General features: G+C 61.7%; 2 protein-coding genes across 2 annotated transcripts; one reads left to right on the forward strand and one right to left on the reverse strand.

The window, feature by feature from the left end:
- Positions 1-4,350: 4,350 nt before the first annotated feature.
- Positions 4,351-6,765, reverse strand: PNMA8B (PNMA family member 8B). Its single transcript, XM_036090369.2, has one exon. The coding sequence runs from the start codon at positions 6,241-6,243 to the stop codon at positions 4,378-4,380; it is 1,866 nt and encodes a 621-aa protein (XP_035946262.2). The 5' UTR covers positions 6,244-6,765; the 3' UTR covers positions 4,351-4,377.
- Positions 6,766-14,965: 8,200 nt separating this feature from the next.
- LOC118534479 (paraneoplastic antigen-like protein 8B) lies at positions 14,966-17,597 on the forward strand. The gene has a single exon (XM_036090370.2). It carries the CDS (start codon positions 15,366-15,368, stop codon positions 17,568-17,570), a length of 2,205 nt encoding a protein of 734 aa, XP_035946263.2. The 5' UTR covers positions 14,966-15,365; the 3' UTR covers positions 17,571-17,597.
- Positions 17,598-17,837: the final 240 nt, after the last annotated feature.

The raw sequence follows: 17,837 nt of genomic DNA on the forward strand, positions 1-17,837 counted from the left end.
AGCCCGCGATCTTCCCTCTAGAAGTTCTGGGACCCGACCGCATTCGCCGGAGTTCCGGGACTCGACCGGGCCGAGGGGCCGGGACGGGACAGGTTGGGCCTGGGAGTGCGGGGCGAGCCTGGGTAGGGGATGGGGCTGGGGGGCACCGCGGCCACAGGCTCTGGAACGGTAAGCGGTTATGCGAGGGAGCCCCGGAGGAGGACAAACCCAAGTTCGAGCTCCCTTCCCCGCCTCCAGAGCCTCACTTTCCTCATCTGGGAAATGGGAGTGAAAACCTGCCTTCCTCCTATTCCCCCAGCCCTACTCTGCACAGAATCAAATAAAGACACATACAACCCAACCCTAATCTCGTCACCCCACAGACCCCCACAGGGACACAATCAGCACGGGACGTGGCACTGGAGGGGTCCGTGATCACCCGTGAATGACCCCTCGGATCAGGGGCCCGAGCCGTTCCGCGGCCCGAACGCGCCTCCCTCGGGCACCCGCCCGCCCCAGCCCTCCCCTCTTCGGGTCTTCGCTCAAAGGTCACCTTCTCCGTGACGGCGTCCCCGAGCCACCCGAAATGCGCGATGCTGGCAAACCCTGCCCCGCCGACGGCTCGCCCTGCCGCCTCCCCGGGTCGCGCCACAGCGCGCGCTGCTCCAGAAGCGTCTTCTCAGTGTCCCCGCCCCACGGCGCCCCGCGAGGGTCCGCGTTGGAGGGTGTCCGTCCGGCCGCCGCGCCAGCGCCGAGCGAGCCCCGGGCCTGGCTCCGCGTCCCCGCGGCCCGCACCGTCCGTCCCGCCTCCGCCCGGGCGCCGCCTCCTCCCGCCGCCGGGCCCGCGGGCGCTCGGCTCGGTGTCCTCGGGGCTGCGCGCCACCGTGCGCGGGCACCGTGCTGGCGCCGGGGACGCGGCGGGGGCAGGGCGACCCCAGCCCGGGTCCCGGGGGCGGCGCCTGAGCGCTCCGGCGGCCCCTCGCCCCACGGTCGCCCACCCCCGGCTCCGGGCCCGACGCTCGGCCCCAGCCGCCGTCCCGATTCCTCTGCCCGGTGCGCGGCGGCCGTCGGAAAGCCGGGGGCGGGGGACGCTCTCCGGAAGCTGCTCGGCCTGCGCTGTTGGCGGCGAGGACGTGGCCCAGGGGCGCCTGGGTCCCTGGCCGGGGAACGCGGCTGCTTGGTGGGTCCTCTTCAGCGCAGCGAGCCGGGCTCTGGGCCGCAGCGGCGCTTCCCGGGGCCGGAGCAGCTTGCTGCACTCCTCATCTTGGGGCAGCCTGACCTTCCCTTCTGCACTTTGACCTGCAGTACCCGTGTCCTCAGCGGGGCGTCTGGAAACAAATTAGTGTGGCAGGTGACAACCATCAGAGCTTGGAGACGTGGGGGTGTGGGGGAAGGGTTACATTCAGATAGGGTGGTCAGGGAAGCCCTCCCTGGGAATGGGACAGTTGCACAAAGACTGGGAGGAAGTGGAGGGTGGAGCTATGCAAATATCCTGGGGAAAGGCACTCCAGGCGGGGGGGGGGGGGGGGACAGCAAATGCAAAGGCCCTGAGGCAGGAATGGGCTCCAAGTGCTCCCTGAACAGCAAGGAGATCTGGGTGTCTGAAGGTGGGGGAGAGTGGTGGGCAGTGAGGCAGAGAAAATGGGGACAGAGGAACCACACCGGTGCTGTCCCAGAGAACTTTCTGTGATGGTGGAAATGTCCTATACTTGCGCCAGAATGGTAGCCAGCGGGTCCATGTGACTCTGGAGCACGTGTAAGGCGGCTGGTATGGCTGAGGAAAAGGATATTCCATCTTATTTAATTTTATTTAAATTTATTGTCCCTTGTGACCAGAGATTACTCTACTGGACAGAGCAGGTCTAGACCACTATAATAACTTCAGTTTAACCTGTGGGGGCAAAGGAAGACTTTGAAGGGTTTGGGGAGGAGAGTGAGGGAATCAAACAGCCGACTGAGTTCCAAAAGGGCCCCTCTAGCAATGTTGTAGCCATGTATGGGGGAGGAGCAGGGAGGGAGGCAGGATCCCAATAGGAGCAGAGATAGGACCCCCTTAGTCTGGGTCCATGGCAAACCTTAGGCCCAGGGGCCAGGGGCCGGGCCTCATGGTGAAGTGTGGGAGTGGGGTGCTGACTATGGAGGGCTACAGGCCAGAGAGCGAGGTGAAGGGTCCACATGGGCACCAGGGTGAGGTATAGTTGGGCAGAGACTAACCTGGGGGCTAGGGAATGGAGCAGACACAGGGACCAGATGAGGTGCAGGGGGAGTAGGGTAGGAACCAGATTTAGGGGTGATGGCTGGGCCCCAGAAAGTGCAGCTGGATGGGCCAAGAAAGGGCATTCTAAAGATTAGGGAGTGCTGGGGCCTGGCAAGATACAATAAAGCAACAGACAGCTCAGGCTAGAGTGGGAGGAGGAGGCCAGAGGTGGGGGCAGGTAGAAGCTAAAGCAAGACAGAATTTATATGGCTGCAGATGGGTGAGGGGGCTGGGCCAGGCGGATAGCCACTGAACAAGCAAGGGACACTGCGTATAAATCAATGACAGGACAGTCCCAGGTGTTCCGGCTGGACTTCAGTTATGGGAGGCGGGGCATCCCCTGCCCCATGGTCCAGAGCACAGAGACCCAGGCCAGAATGTTCAACTCACTTTACTGAAGGGTCCCAGGCAACCAGTGCCCAAGGAAAGGAGCCTACACCTGCTCTGGGGCTCTCCCCACCCAAGAGGCTGCAGAGGCCACTCAGCCCAGGGCCATCACCCCCCCCACACAGGGAGGAGGGGGCTTCCTCCCCAGCCCCAGCCCCAGGCCTACCCTACCCTGCTCCGTGGTGATCTGAGGAACTGTCCCATGCAGGTCCCTGTGGTTCTGAGGGAGGCAGCTTCTAGAACAGCTGAAGCACATCCTGAGTCTGCTCCTGCACCTGGGTGTCCCCAGGCGGGGCTCACACAGTCCAGTCGGGCTGTGAGGGCGCCCCCGGGCCCCTGCGCCTTCCTGGAGACATGGAGGGAGGGCCCTCCTGGCACGATGGGCCTGGCACCCCCTGGGGACAGGGACTCTGGCTCAGGCACATACAGCCCCACGGCAAGAGGACTTGGCATCCGGGGCAGAGCGCTACGGAGGGGACACAGTGAGGTGGGCAGGAAGGGCTGGTGTCCGCTTCACCACGCGGACACTGACAGCCCGCGGAAGCAGCCACACTTGGGACAGCAGGTGCTGACCCCCACAGCGCTGAGCCACGCTCCTGGGGGAACCCGGGGCTGGGCTGCAGCTCCCTCCTGGGGACACTTCCTTCCTCTCAACGCCATTCCCTGGGCAGCTCCTACGCTGGCTGGACCAGCCCCTGCCCCTCAGGTGCCCCCTCAGGGTCCCGTCCGAGGTCTAATTCACTCAGAGGGTGAACCCAGGACCCCGCATCCTCTTATGCCAGGGGCTGCAAGGCCAGTGCTGAGGGGCCGGTCAGCCCACGGGACGGGGGGACAGCTGTTGGGACAACGAGGGGGGCGGGGGGTGGGGAGGGGACCACGGGCCTGTGGGAGGTGCGCTGCCCTGCACTGCCAGTGAGGGAAGCCAGAAATCTGGAGTTTATGGGATTGAAAATGGTGGCAAATAATTCAGATTTTTGGCAATCACTGGGCAGCCTGAGTGACAGATTCAGCCTGTGGACAGTAGCAGGTGGCCGGCCTTGGCCTTGAGGGGCTGGCTCACTTGTCTCAGCTGCACCCCAGGGGGGCAGGCCTGGTGCCCTTTCCCTTCCTCCTCCTCCTCCTCCCCTGCCCCCACCCTTCCCACCTCTCCTCCCTCCTCTCTCAGAGGACCTCTCCCCTCCCCTAGGAGCTGCCCCCTCTGCCCTTCGGCTGCCCCTCTTTCTGATATCATGTCCTCCCCCAAGCAGGGAGGATCAGCCTTCAGGCCTCAGCTACACGCAGACACCCACGGCCCAGCTGGGTGGCCCAGGCTCCATCCCAGACCCCAGGCCCCATGAGACCGGGGCGGGAGGCCAGGGACCCAGGCCAGAAGCAGGTGTCTGGAACGACGGGGGCCTCGCAGAGAGCCCGAAAGAACTCTGGCCCGGCGGGCCTCCCCACTGCCCCACGGCCGCCGCCACGCTCACCCCGGTGCTAACCCGGCGCCGCCCAAAGCCCAGCGCCCTGGGTGGGCCCCGAGACACCGTCCCATCACCTGGGGCTGCTGCCTCCGGGGAGCCCGCACCTCTCTCCTTCTTCCCTGGGGATCGCTCCTGCCGCCTGCCAAGGACGGACTGCGAGGGGCCGGGCAGGCGGGCGGCGGGAGGCCCGCGGCGCAGCAGAGCGGGGCTGGGCGCGGAGAAGCGGGGAGGCCGCCTCGGCCGCAGGGGGGCGGGGGCAGCGCCCCGGGTGCGGCCGCGCGGCTCCGGGGTCCCCTAGCGGCACTTGGGGGGCTGCCTCCCGCCGCGACGAGCCTTCCTCCCGCCCGCGGACTCGGAGCCGGGGGGCGGCGGAGCCCTGGCCTCGCCGGCCTGGACGTGGCCCCCCGCGCCCGCGCGCCCCTTCTTTTTCCCGTGCGCCGCGGCCCGCTCCTCGGCCGGCGTCTCGGGACTGACCGCCCGCCCGCCGCCGCCGCCTCCCCCTCGGCGTCTGCGGGAGCCCGACGGGGCGGGGGCCGCGCCCGCCTCGCCCGCCTCGCCCAGCGCCCCGGAGGCCGTGCGGGCCCGCTTGGCCCGCGCCTTGCCGGACGCCCGGGGCTCGGCCTGCGACTCCTCGCTCTCCGCCGCCTCCGGGCCCCCGGCCGCCGCCTCCGGGCCCCCGGCCGCCGCCGCGCCCTCCCGGGCGGCCAACAGCGCCAGCAGCTCGCCCAGCTGGCCCCCGGCGCGCCCCCGCCTCCCGCCTTCCCGGGCGCGCTCCCCGGCCTCCGGCAGCAGCCCCGCCGAGTCCCGCGCGGCCAGCAGCGCCACGAGCTCCAGGAGGCCGCCCTCGCCGTCGCCCCAGCCCGCCGGGGGGCCACGCCGCGCCCTCTTGCCGGGGGCCGGGGGCTCGGGCGCGGCCAGGGCGCAGATGCGCTCCCGCGGGCTCCCGCCGTCCGCGGCCTTGCGCAGCACCAGGGCGTCCAGCTGGCGGCCCGCCTCCTCCACCTTCACGCGGGCTCCCCCGGTGTCCTGGGACAGGACGCCCAGGACCTCGCGGAGGGCATCCGTCCCGTCTCTCCCGGCGCTCCAGCCCAGGGACTCGATCACCGAAGCGATCTTCAGCAGCTCGTCGCGGGCCCAGGCGTCCGACGGGTCCGTATAGGCCACAATGGCCACAAACTCGGGGTTGTCCAGCGCCTCGTCTCCCGGCTCCCCGTTCGGCTGCGACTCGCTCTCGGGAGCGTCGCCGCCGGCCGGCTCCTCGTCGCCCGCGTCTCGCACGGCCAGCAGGGCCACTAAGTCGGGGACGCGGCGGCTCCGGCCTTCGCCGCCGCCGTCGAGGCTGACGGCCTCGGGCCCCGGCGCCCCTTTCTCCGTCGGCTCCCGCTTGGCTCTGTCGGTCACCGTCACCAGGGCCAAGAACTCGCGGGGCCCCTGGCCTGCGTCCGCGCCGCTCCGCAGGGCCCACTCCTTCTTGCTGAGCTCCTGGGCGGCCTGGTGCAGCGTGGCGGACAGCGCGCTCTGCGCCTCGTCGGCGCTCAGGTCGTCGGCGTCCAGCTCCTCGAGCACGATGCCCAGGCTGCCCTCGGAAGAGGCGCCCGACTCCCGCCGGGCCCACGTGGGCCGCCGCCCCGCTCGCTCGGTCTTCTGGCCCTTCGGGGCCCACCTCTTGCCTCTGGCTCTGTTTCTGCGAGCCCGGCGGCCCCGCCTGGGAGGTGGGCCAGCCCTCCTGGCTGCCGGCTCTGAGCCCTGGGCCCGGGGCTCCCACGCCCGAGAGAGGAGCGTGTCCCCGGCGGCCCCGGGCCCTGCGGCCTGCGAGGGCCTCTCGTCCAGCACCAGGCGTCTCATCTGCCTCAGGACTCCTGGGTCCTCCGCGGGGTCCTGACACACAACCCTCCAGACCCCGTCCTTGCCGGGGATCTCCCTGGGGACGGACGCGTGATTTATGTCCTGCACAAACTCCACCAGGGCGGCCTTGGCCTTGTGGTCCCTCGCGGCCCTGGCGTTCCACAGCCTGAACGTGCCCAGGGGCAGGAAGGCCGGCTGCAAGACGGCTTCGATGGCCGCCCGCTCCAGGCCCTCCGGGATGCCGGTGACCAGCAGGGCCCGGTGCACGTCCACATCCAGCCCCCGGCACCAGTCCCGCAAAAGGCTCACGGCCATGGTGCCTCTGGCCTGACGCAGCAGCCTGTGCGGATGCCCCCTCTCCCGGGCTGTTGGCGAATCCGCAGGGGGCTTACGTGTCACTTTCAGGGATGTCGCCAGCCCGGCTGCTCTGACCTTTGTCCCTGAGAATGGCCTCGGTGACGCCGCCCATGTTCAGGTGCAGGGGAGGGCGCCACCGCCGTCACCTGGAGCGGCAGGGGGGAGGGGAGTCGGGCTCTGGCCATGTCTGGGCGCTCACCCTCCGCTCCAATCTGAGCTGTTGCGCGGCGACCCGGCTGCTGGGTCCTACGCCTGCGCGCCTGGGCTCGCCCCTCCCCCAGCTAGGCCCGGTCTCCGTGGTAACGCTGCTGCTGGAGCTGGGGGTCTGTGCCGCTGGGGTCCAAGGAGCCGCTCTTAAAGGGCCGGAGGAAAGGAGGACGTGGGGATGGGCAGTGCCACCTTCATTGATGAGCCCACAAAAGCCAAATTCACAGGGGACCAGGAGACATCAGCCGGGGAGACCAGACCTCGCTCGGTGGATGGGCGGGGGCCAGGCGGGGGCCAGGCGGGGGGGGGGGGGGAGTGCTTCGGGAGAGTACAGGCTTTAGCCGGTTGTAACCCCCTCCCCAGGGTACAAGTGGAGGTCAGGATAGAAGGCGTAAATCAGGGGGCCCTGGCCTCACACAGTGTGGTCCACGGACTCACTCTCCGGGGAGAAGCCTCATTCAGAATTTCAGGGTCACTCAGGCTTCAGTATGGGTCCACAGGCCTCACCTGTGAGGTGTATGTATCATTCGGGGTACACAGGCCCAGCTCCCGGAGACCAGGCTTCATTCTTGTGCCATATTCCAGTATTCAAAATGGCAGTGCAACTAATCTTGGTTTTGTGTATGGCTTGTATTCGTGTATGATCATCAGTGAGACCAGACGTGAAGTCCAGTTCTGCAAGAAAGCGTTTCCTCCTGGCTAGGACATGTGAATATCATAGCTACTCTAAACACACATTTGCTTTACATCCTTTGTCCGCCCACTCTATGTAAATCAGTCTCTGCGGTCCAGCTGCCAGGTTTCTATGCTATTTCTACCCTTCCTGCCCCCCCCCAAAACTCCGAGTAGATTCCTGAGCTGCTCCAGGCCAGGGTTTGCTCCTCAGTGAAATGACAATAACCATGAACCCTACCTCATAGGACCCTGATGGGGGTTAAAGCAGATGATCCAGGAAAACGCTTGGAAGAGACATTCATTGGCCCAGAGTTGATGCTCCATATAAGGTGGCTATGGAAATTATTTATGGAGAACTCAGCCTTATATAAGCATATTTTTAAAATAAATAAGGAATCAAAACACTTTGGCTTTTGCTCCTTCCTTTCCTTTTTTATGTCGGAAGAGAGTTTACAGCAATGTTACCATGGCAACTGGGCCTAGGGCAAACCAAACTGCTTACTCACTCCCCTACCAATCCCCCTGTAGCTCTTCTTTTCCTTGCTTTTCTCTTCTCTTACCTTCCTGATCCCCAAATGGATGTTACCCATCTCTCTAGAGCAAAGTTGTCCCGCAGAAATCTAATTCGAGCCCCACATGCAATCCACACGTGTAGTGTGGAACTTGCTACTGGCCACCCTCGGTCAATAAAAAGAAACAGGTGAAATGAATTTTAAGAATAGATTTCATGGGGGGCGCCTGAGTGGCTCAGTCGGTTAAGCGGCTGCCTTCGGCTCAGGTCAAGATCCCAGGGTCCTGGGATCGAGCCCCGCATCGGGCTCCCTGCTCAGCGGGAAGCCTGCTTCTCCCTCTCCCACTCCCCCTGCTTGTGTTCCCTCTCTCTCTCTGTCAAATAAATAAATAAAATCTTAAAAAAGAATAGATTTCATGGGACGCCTAGGTGGCTCAGTTGGTTAAGCATCTGCCTTCAGCTCAGGTCATGATTCCAGGGTCCTGGGATCGAGTCCCCCATTGGGCTCCTTGCTCAGAGGGGAGCCTGCTTCTCCCTCTCTCTCTGCCCCTCCCCCTGCTTGTACTCCCTTTCTCTCTCTCTCTCAAATAAATAAAGTCTTAAAAGAATAGATTTCATGTATCCCAAAGTATACAATATGATCATTTGCATCTGTCATCAATATGAAACAATTATTAATGAGATATTAAACATTCTATTTTTCTTTTTTTTTTTTTTACTTTTTAAAAAAGATTTTATTTATTTGACAGAGAGAGAGACAGAGCACAAGCAGGGGGAGAAGCGGGCTGCCCCCTGAGCAAGGAAGGACCCTGCGATCATGACCCGAGCCGAAGGCAGACACCCAACCGACTGAGCCACCCAGGCGCCCCTGCAATGTGTCTTTTTAAACATGGTTTTAATCACCAATGACTATGTCCACTTTCGTTCTAGGGCCCCCCCTCCTGCCATACTTCCTGCATAATTCCATCTGGCTTGCCCTCCTCTTAGCTCTAAATCCACATTTAGTTATGAATGGCAGGTCTGACAATCTGTCCTCTTCATTCCGCTTTCTGACTGCTCTGTCCCTCAGAGGTGATCCCTGTTCATTTCTCTCCTGATGGGTTGGGAATGGGACTAAGTGGGTGGGGATATGGTCCTAGAAGCCAAGTAGAGAATTAGAGAGGCTCAGAAACTTCCGGAAGAAGACTGTGGCATCCAAGGAGCTGAAGGTCCCTACAGCATTGCAGAAGCTCCAGGGCACAGAACCAGAGTAGGCCTTGAATGCTGAGCCCCGCAGGCAGAAGATCCAACAGGCACCAGCCAGGCAGGTCACTGGGAAGCCCAAATGTCCTGCCTAGCCCTGGCTGCCACCTTCACAGTTCCCATAGAAACAGCTGGAAGAGAAGGGCATATCAAATATTATTCACAATTCTTCTCCAACCTCCCCATGTTTGGGGGGGGGGAAACAAACTTGAGTCTGCTTTTTAAGTGGTAATAGCACCATTGGGGCAGGGGTTCTCAAAGTGTGGTCCAGGAACCCCTAGGGGTTCCCAGAGGCATTTCAGGGGGGTCCACGAGATCAACCCTGTTTTCATAAGAGTACTAACACATTATTTGCCTTTTTCACTCTCATTCTCTCACGAGTATTCAGTGGAATTGTCCAGAGGCTACATGGGGTACGATATTGCACCTGACTGAACGCAGAAGCAGGTGCAAGGATCTAGCATCTTCTGTTGAGTCAGACATGAAGGAGATTTGCAAGAACGTAGCAATTAATTTGTCTGGGGAAAAATATAGCTATTTCAATAAAATATGTTCTTTATATGGACCTGTAACAAATATGCTACTGCTACTCTAAAACGAGTTCGTAAATAAGTATTATTTTAATTTCTCAGTGGAAATTCCTCATACGGGAAATAGCAACAGATAGAACCCACATAAACAAAAGCTCTTTGGGCGGTCCTTGATCATTTTCAGTAATTTAAGGGGTCCTGAGACCAAAGAGTTCGAGAACCGCTATGTTAGAGACACAACACAATGTCCCTGGACGCCCCCCAGATAAGAAAAAGATTATCTGGGGGGCTGTTTTTCTCCAGTGAGTTATAATTGAATCACAGAGTGAAGTTCATTGCCGGGTTTGTCCCCACTCCTCTGTCTTTCTGTTCCCCTCTCTCCAGCCTGGTTGTCAAGGAAACCATATCAAAGCATCCTCCACAAAAAAACACATTTAACTCCCTGGTGCCTGGATCATGGGGGCTGGCTTGCCTTTCAGGACGTTTATACCCAAGGAGCTGTGGACTCCTCCTGCCTCCAGGTCCTTAAAATGTCTTTGGATCCTCAGCCCTTTCGCCTATGCTTCCCCTAGCCTGGGCAACCCTTTTCACTTTATATTTTTCCCATGTCCTTTTATTCTCATGTGTTCTTGCAAACCGCTCATTGCTATTTGGGGGCATCAGAGCTATATCTGGATAACTTGTTTTATTTATACATTTTAAAGATTTTATTTATTTATTTGACACAGAGAGTGAGTGGGGGAGCACAAGCAGGGGGAGTGGCAGGCAGAAGGAGACAAAGACGCAGGCTCCCCACTGAGCAGGGAGCCCGATGCGGGACTGGATCCCAGGACTCTGGGATCATGACCTGAGCCAAAGGCAGGTGCTTAATTGCCTGAGCCACCCAGGCGCCCCTGGATAACTTGTTTTAGAGTAGTTCCCTCCTTTGGTTACTCACTTGTTTAACACTTAGTGGTAATGTGTCTCAGAGTGATCCCAGTTACAGACTTCGTCTGTAATCTCACCTGCTGAGTGGGGTTGCAAGATGAGCTTTGCGCACATTTTACCTTTTTATTGTCCACTCCTCTAAGGAGAGACCCCGATTACAGTTTTAAAACAAGGCTGCAGGGGCGCCTGGGTGGCTCAGTCAGTTAAGTGTCTGCCTTCAGCTCAGGTCATGATTTTGGGGTCCTGGGATGGAGCCCTGTGTCAGGCTCCCTCCTAAGCGGGGAGTCTGCTTCTCTCTCTCCCTCTGCCTCTCCCCAATACTCATGCTCTCCCTCTCTCTCTCTATCCCAAATAAATACATAAAATCTTAAATAAAATAAAATAAAATATGGCTGCAAGTTCTGTGCCCCCTCTAGAGGTGGGGCCCACATCCTCTTTCCTTGAATCTGAACTTGGGGAAGCTCGTGACTGCCCCCACTGATAAAGTGTGGCAGGAGTAGTGCTCTGGGTCTTCCCAGGCCAGTTATAAAAGGCTTTTGCTTGAAACTCAGCTGCCCTGCTATGAGAAAGCCAAATTCACATGGACAGACCATATGAGGGCACAAAAGTCGATATCTCCTGCTAGGCCCCTAGTCTTCAAGTCACCCCAAACCAAGGCACTGGACACATGAGAGATCTAGCTTCCAGGTGATTCCAGACCTCTGATGTTGGAGTCACCTCGGCTAAGGCCCCAGACATTGGAGAGCTGAGAGAAGATGTTCCCACTGTGACCTTTTATAATTGAACCCGTGCACATAAACAGATGTTGTTTTATCCCACTAAGTTGGGGATGGTTTAGTGCACAGCAGAAAGTAACCGGCAGAGGGGCCCCTGGGTGGTTCGGTCAGTTAAGCATCTGACTCTTGATTTCAGCTCAGGTCTTGATGTCAGGGTCCTGGGATCCAGCCCCCTGTTCGGCTCCCTGCTCAGTGAGGAGTCTGCTTGTCTCCCTCTCCCTCTGCTTCTCCCCCAGCTCGTGGGCACTCACTTGCTCGCTCTCTCTCAAATAAATAGATAAATCTTAAAAAAAAAAAAAAAAGTAACTACACACCTGTCTTCATCTCTTCCCCCACACGCTGCAAAAGACGCGATGATCAATGTCCTCACACCATCCTTCCGTGCTGAATGAGACAGTCCCTGGCATGCGTGCCACAAGCAGGACTGCCAGGAGGTAGGGTCTGGGTCTTGCTAACTCTCCCAAGCCCTGCAAGTCACCTTGTGCAATGACACTCCCCGTCCACGTGCCCACCGTTAGCGCTTGAGGATTCCTGTGCCCCCAACCCCTCTCCCCAGACTGGACATGATCCAGCCTTCAAAGATTCGTTCTTTTCATGAGTGCAAAGTGGTGACTCATGGTTCTCTGACTACAAGTGAGTTTGCACATCTCTTTGTTAGTTGTTGTTGTTGTTGTTTTTTAATCCCCTAGACATCACCAAAGAGAACAAACAACAGAATGCAGGTGTAAAGGGGAGAGGGTCTGCCTGGCTGTCCCAGGAGGGGGACCGGTGGGGACATTCCTGGTCCCCTGGTGGGGGTGACAATGGGAGAAGGGGTTGACAACAGATGGGCACAGCTGCAGTAGATAGAGTGGTATTTGGATTGGGGCTGCCTAGGCTCCCTCCCACCCCCTCCTTCCCTAACCTTTCACTGCCCCTGGTTATCTTGGGCTGGTTCCTGACCTCTTAGTGCCTCCAGTTATGTACCTGCAAATGAGGATCGTGTTTTCTTAGCGTCCTCAGGAAGACGGAAGGGGTGGGGAACCCAGGGGCCACAGCTCAAGGAAGCTGACACCCCCTCCCTGCTCACGGGGGCCGGGGGGAGCTTTGTCTACTGTGCCTGGAGTCCCCACTCTTCCCTTCCCACCCCTGTAGGACCTGGTACTTCCCCAAGAGGGAGCAGAGCGTTGAGGGAGGGAGTCCCAGGCTGGGCACTGCGGTCTCAGGTTGGAGCATTGGATCTATCTCGCCTGGGAATGGAAGGGGCTGGAGGTTTGGAGGTTTGTTCAGTTCAAGGTGAAGCATTAGGCTCCTGCCAGCCCACGTCACAATCACACTAACACCACTAATTCACACACACACACACACACAGACCAACACACTTGCAAAACTACCTGCACATCTCACACACACATCACACGCACCTGCTCACAGGCACAGAGACTGACATTGACACACGCTTGGACTGAGGCACTCTATTCCCCCCCCCCCACACACACAGACCCACACCCACACGCACACACACACACATGCACACACACACTTGCGCACACCTGGAGACATACACAGAGACCCACTCACCAACACCGAGAGACCTGCCCCCCCCGTACCCACCGAGAGCCACAGCCACCCTCACACACAGCACTAACAACACAGATCCGCTCCGGACCCCGGAGCCCCATGGAGAAGCACCCACACCCACATCTACGGGCATGTAAACAAAAGCACTGACCTTATGCGGAGACCCCTGGACATGCATCCAGAGACCCGGGGTCCGCTACCTCTCACCCCCCTGTGGGAGCTGGAAGGTCTTTCTGCCCATGCAGGGACAGAGCCCACCCCAAGTGGCCTACCAGACTCTCCCTCAGACCCACCAGAGCTGACAGGAACTCGCCCCGGGGAAGCAGGGAGCACGGACCCTTGGCCCAAAGGGGCGCCACTGCCAGCTGGAGCTCTGCTTGGGCATTGGAGACCTGGGCCAGGTCTGGAGGTGTGTGTTGGGGAGCCCCATCAGCCTGACTACCAGACTGGGGATAAGGGGGCTCCTCCCTCAAACTAGGATGGGGTGGGGCCCTGGTGCCTCTCTCCCGCTCCAGCCCACAGGTGCTCCACCCCATCCCCAGCCTCCTCCCTGGGTCCAGCCCCACTCCCGCCTTCAGAGATTCATCCATCCGCCATTCATCCTCCACAAGACATCATGAACTTGACCCTGCCTCTCCCCTTCTCTGAACCTTTCTATGGCTCCCCTGCCCTCGGGAGAAAGCACAAACCCCTCACCGTGGCCCATGAGCACACTGTGGCGCCAGCCTCCTCCCCGGGCATCTTTCCAGCCTGGGGCACGTGGCTCCCACGTTGAGCTCTGCTCCGGAGGGATTCCTGGGTTCCCCCACTCCCTACCGCCCCCCCCCCCGCACTGGACTGTGAACCCCAGGAGGACAGGGCCTGGGCTGTCTCAGTCATTTCTGGGCCTCCAGCTAGGCGGGAGCAGGTCCTGTGGGAGTGTGTGTGGAAGGAAGATAGGAAAGAAAGCCAGGAGAATGGAAGGGAGGGAGGAAGAGAAGAAGAGGAGGAGGAAGGATCTCTAAAACTCTTGGCTCCATCTTTCTTCCCTGAACTGTCTCCCTGTGCCCACCAGAGGGCGCCCTAATCCAACAAATCCCTCAGGCAGCGCCCCAGCCTCTCCTGCAGACAAAAACAATTAGAGGAGGAGGATTATTGCCAATTACCGTTACTTAAAGCCCTACTGCCTTAGGGGCTAAAGCAACTAAAGTAGCTTATAAAGGAGGAAAGTGAGGCTCAGAGATGTTGTTTAACTCTCCCAGTGTCCCACAGCACCTAAACTGTAGAGAAGCTCCCAGCTCTCGGGACCCAACAAAGCCTTCTGCTCCTTGGTCACATCCACAAGTCCCCATGGGCCTGGCCCTGACATTGCCCCCACTCAGCCACACTCCTCTCCCCTGAAAATCCAGGCCTTTCCCTGAGAGTATCATGTCCCTATGCAATCAGGGCTCTGAGCTTCAGGAGTTAGGGCCTAGCTCAGTCAACACCATCCCCAGCGACCTGCACAGGTGGATCCCAGAACAGATACTACAGAGTAGAGAGACACTGAATGAATGATTTCCCCAGGCGGGAGTGACTTCAGTGAGTACCTAAATGGGTGAATGCTCTTCCCCCAACCAGGGATCTAGAGATTCTCCCCCAAAACACGCCCCAGGCAAGGAGAGGTCCCATCCTTCCTTTCGGGCTCACCCCAATCCAGGTACAGTGAATCTCACTACTCACCTCCATTTCTCTTTGGGGAGCCCCCTCCCCTACCTCTGACCAGGTGGGGGTCCTCACACACCCAAGCCTGGCCAATCAGAGCACTCACTCCCTCTCCAGTCACTCCAGCCACTGTGACTTCCAGCTCCAAGACTGGGCCAGGACTAACAGGGACAAGGAAAGGGTCTTCCTGATTTCTCAGACCCAGCACCACCACTTGCCGTAAGTTCCTTTCTTGCTTGCTTGCTTTCTTGCTTTCTTTTCTTTCGTTTTTTTTTTTTTTAAGATTTATTTATTTATTTGGGGGGTGCAGAGGGAGAGGGAGAGAAGCAGACTCCCCACTGAGCATGGAGCCTGACTACATGGGGCCCCATCTCACAACCCTGAGATCATGACCTGAGCCGAAATCAAGAGTCTGACGCTCAACCGACTGAGCCATCCAGGCATCCCTTGCCATAGGTTCTTGGGGCTTCTCGCCTTGCTCCGGGGACCCCAGGTCTCATACCAACAGGGGGCCAGTAAAGGCAGTCTCACTGCCCCTCCCTCCCCAGCACCCCCATCCATAGGCAAGTTGTTAGTCAGTGTTTGCAGGACAGAACCATGCTTGGGCAGACAGCTCAGCCACCAGGTAGGCTGAGAAGAAAGAAATCACTGATTTGGGGGCACCTGGGTGGCTCAGGTCCTGATCCCAGGGTCCTGGGATCGAGCCCCGCACGGAGCCCCGCAACAGGCTCCCTGCTCAGCAGGGAGTCTGTTTCTCCCTCTCCCTCTGCCTGCAGTTCTCTCTGCTGGACCAGAGTAACCCCCCATTAAAGCCTGGTTCCCTGAGATGGGTCCCAGGTTAGTGAGACTGAGTTCTCTGGGTGAGACCTGCCACCCTGAATCATGAAAGGTCCCAGTGAGCTCCTTCAAACAAATGCTCAGCCCCTGGTAACAGCCTCAAAATGGTTGCCATGGAAATCGCAATAGCCAATGGGGGAAAGAGGGCTGCCAGCGCCCAGGAGCCCAAACCTGCTGCCTACACTAGGGTTGGGAGAGAGAGAGAACCGGTCAGGAGGAAGAGGAAGGGGGAGCAGTTCACACTTGGCTGGAGCAGGAGACCTGGAGCGGGAGACAAGTGATCCTCGACCAGGAGATCCGAGCAGCTGGGGGCAGTGGTCGGGGAGAAGGGGGACCTGTTGCTCCCAGAGAGCTTCATCCTGGCTGGCCTCTCAGCCAGGCCCGCAGCAAGCCCGGCTAAAGCAGCAAGCAGACAGGAAAGCCCCCTGCGGATTCGCCAACAGCCCGGGAGAGGGGGCATCCGCACAGGCTGTGCGTCAGGCCAGAGGCACCATGGCCGTGAGCCTTTTGCGGGACTGGTGCCGGGGGCTGGATGTGGACGTGCACCGGGCCCTGCTGGTCACCGGCATCCCGGAGGGCCTGGAGCGGGCGGCCATCGAAGCCGTCTTGCAGCCGGCCTTCCTGCCCCTGGGCACGTTCAGGCTGTGGAACGCCAGGGCCGCGAGGGACCACAAGGCCAAGGCCGCCCTGGTGGAGTTTGTGCAGGACATAAATCACGCGTCCGTCCCCAGGGAGATCCCCGGCAAGGACGGGGTCTGGAGGGTTGTGTGTCAGGACCCCGCGGAGGACCCAGGAGTCCTGAGGCAGATGAGACGCCTGGTGCTGGACGAGAGGCCCTCGCAGGCCGCAGGGCCCGGGGCCGCCGGGGACACGCTCCTCTCTAGGGCGTGGGAGCCCGGGGCCCAGGGCTCAGAGCCAGCCGCCAGGAGGGCTGGCCCACCTCCCAGGCGGAGCCACCGGGCTCGCAGAAACAGAGCCAGAGGCAAGAGGTGGGCCCCGAAGGGCCAGAAGACCGAGCGAGGGGGGCGGCGGCCCACGTGTGCCCGGCGGGAGTCGGGCGCCTCTTCCGAGGGCAGCCTGGGCATCGTGCTCGAGGAGCTGGACCCCGACGACCTGAGCGCCGACGAGGCGCAGAGCGCGCTGTCCGCCACGCTGCACCAGGCCGCCCAGGAGCTCAGCAAGAAGGAGTGGGCCCTGCGGAGCGGCGCGGACGCAGGCCAGGGGCCCCGCGAGTTCTTGGCCCTGGTGACGGTGACCGACAGAGCCAAGCGGGAGCCGACGGAGAAAGGGGCGCCGGGGCCCGAGGCCGTCAGCCTCGACGGCGGCGGCGAAGGCCGGAGCCGCCGCGTCCCCGACTTAGTGGCCCTGCTGGCCGTGCGAGACGCGGGCGACGAGGAGCCGGCCGGCGGCGACGCTCCCGAGAGCGAGTCGCAGCCGAACGGGGAGCCGGGAGACGAGGCGCTGGACAACCCCGAGTTTGTGGCCATTGTGGCCTATACGGACCCGTCGGACGCCTGGGCCCGCGACGAGCTGCTGAAGATCGCTTCGGTGATCGAGTCCCTGGGCTGGAGCGCCGGGAGAGACGGGACGGATGCCCTCCGCGAGGTCCTGGGCGTCCTGTCCCAGGACACCGGGGGAGCCCGCGTGAAGGTGGAGGAGGCGGGCCGCCAGCTGGACGCCCTGGTGCTGCGCAAGGCCGCGGACGGCGGGAGCCCGCGGGAGCGCATCTGCGCCCTGGCCGCGCCCGAGCCCCCGGCCCCCGGCAAGAGGACGCGGCGTGGCCCCCCGGCGGGCTGGGGCGACGGCGAGGGCGGCCTCCTGGAGCTCGTGGCGCTGCTGGCCGCGCGGGACTCGGCGGGGCTGCTGCCGGAGGCCGGGGAGCGCGCCCGGGAAGGCGGGAGGCGGGGGCGCGCCGGGGGCCAGCTGGGCGAGCTGCTGGCGCTGTTGGCCGCCCGGGAGGGCGCGGCGGCGGCCGGGGGCCCGGAGGCGGCGGAGAGCGAGGAGTCGCAGGCCGAGCCCCGGGCGTCCGGCAAGGCGCGGGCCAAGCGGGCGCGCACGGCCTCCGGGGCGCTGGGCGAGGCGGGCGAGGCGGGCGCGGCCCCCACCCCGTCGGGCTCCCGCAGACGCCGAGGGGGAGGCGGCGGCGGCGGGCGGGCGGTCAGTCCCGAGACGCCGGCTGAGGAGCGGGCCGCGGCGCACGGGAAAAAGAAGGGGCGCGCGGGCGCGGGGGGCCACGTCCAGGCCGGCGAGGCCAGGGCTCCGCCGCCCCCTGGCTCCGAGTCGGCGGGCGGGAGGAAGGCTCGTCGCGGCGGGAGGCAGCCCCCCAAGTGCCGCTAGGGGACCCCGGAGCCGCGCGGCCGCACCCGGGGCGCTGCCCCCGCCCCCCTGCGGCCGAGGCGGCCTCCCCGCTTCTCCGCGCCCAGCCCCGCTCTGCTGAGCCGCGGGCCTCCCGCCGCCCGCCTGCCCGGCCCCTCGCAGTCCGTCCTTGGCAGGTGGCGGGAGCGATCCCCAGGGAAGAAGGAGAGGGGTGCGGGCTCCCCGGAGGCAGCAGCCCCAGGTGATGGGACGGTGTCTCGGGGCCCACCCAGGGCGCTGGGCTTTGGG

The sequence above is a fragment of the Halichoerus grypus genome, chromosome 15 (genome assembly GCF_964656455.1).
Source record: "Halichoerus grypus chromosome 15, mHalGry1.hap1.1, whole genome shotgun sequence".
NCBI lineage: Eukaryota > Metazoa > Chordata > Mammalia > Carnivora > Phocidae > Halichoerus > Halichoerus grypus.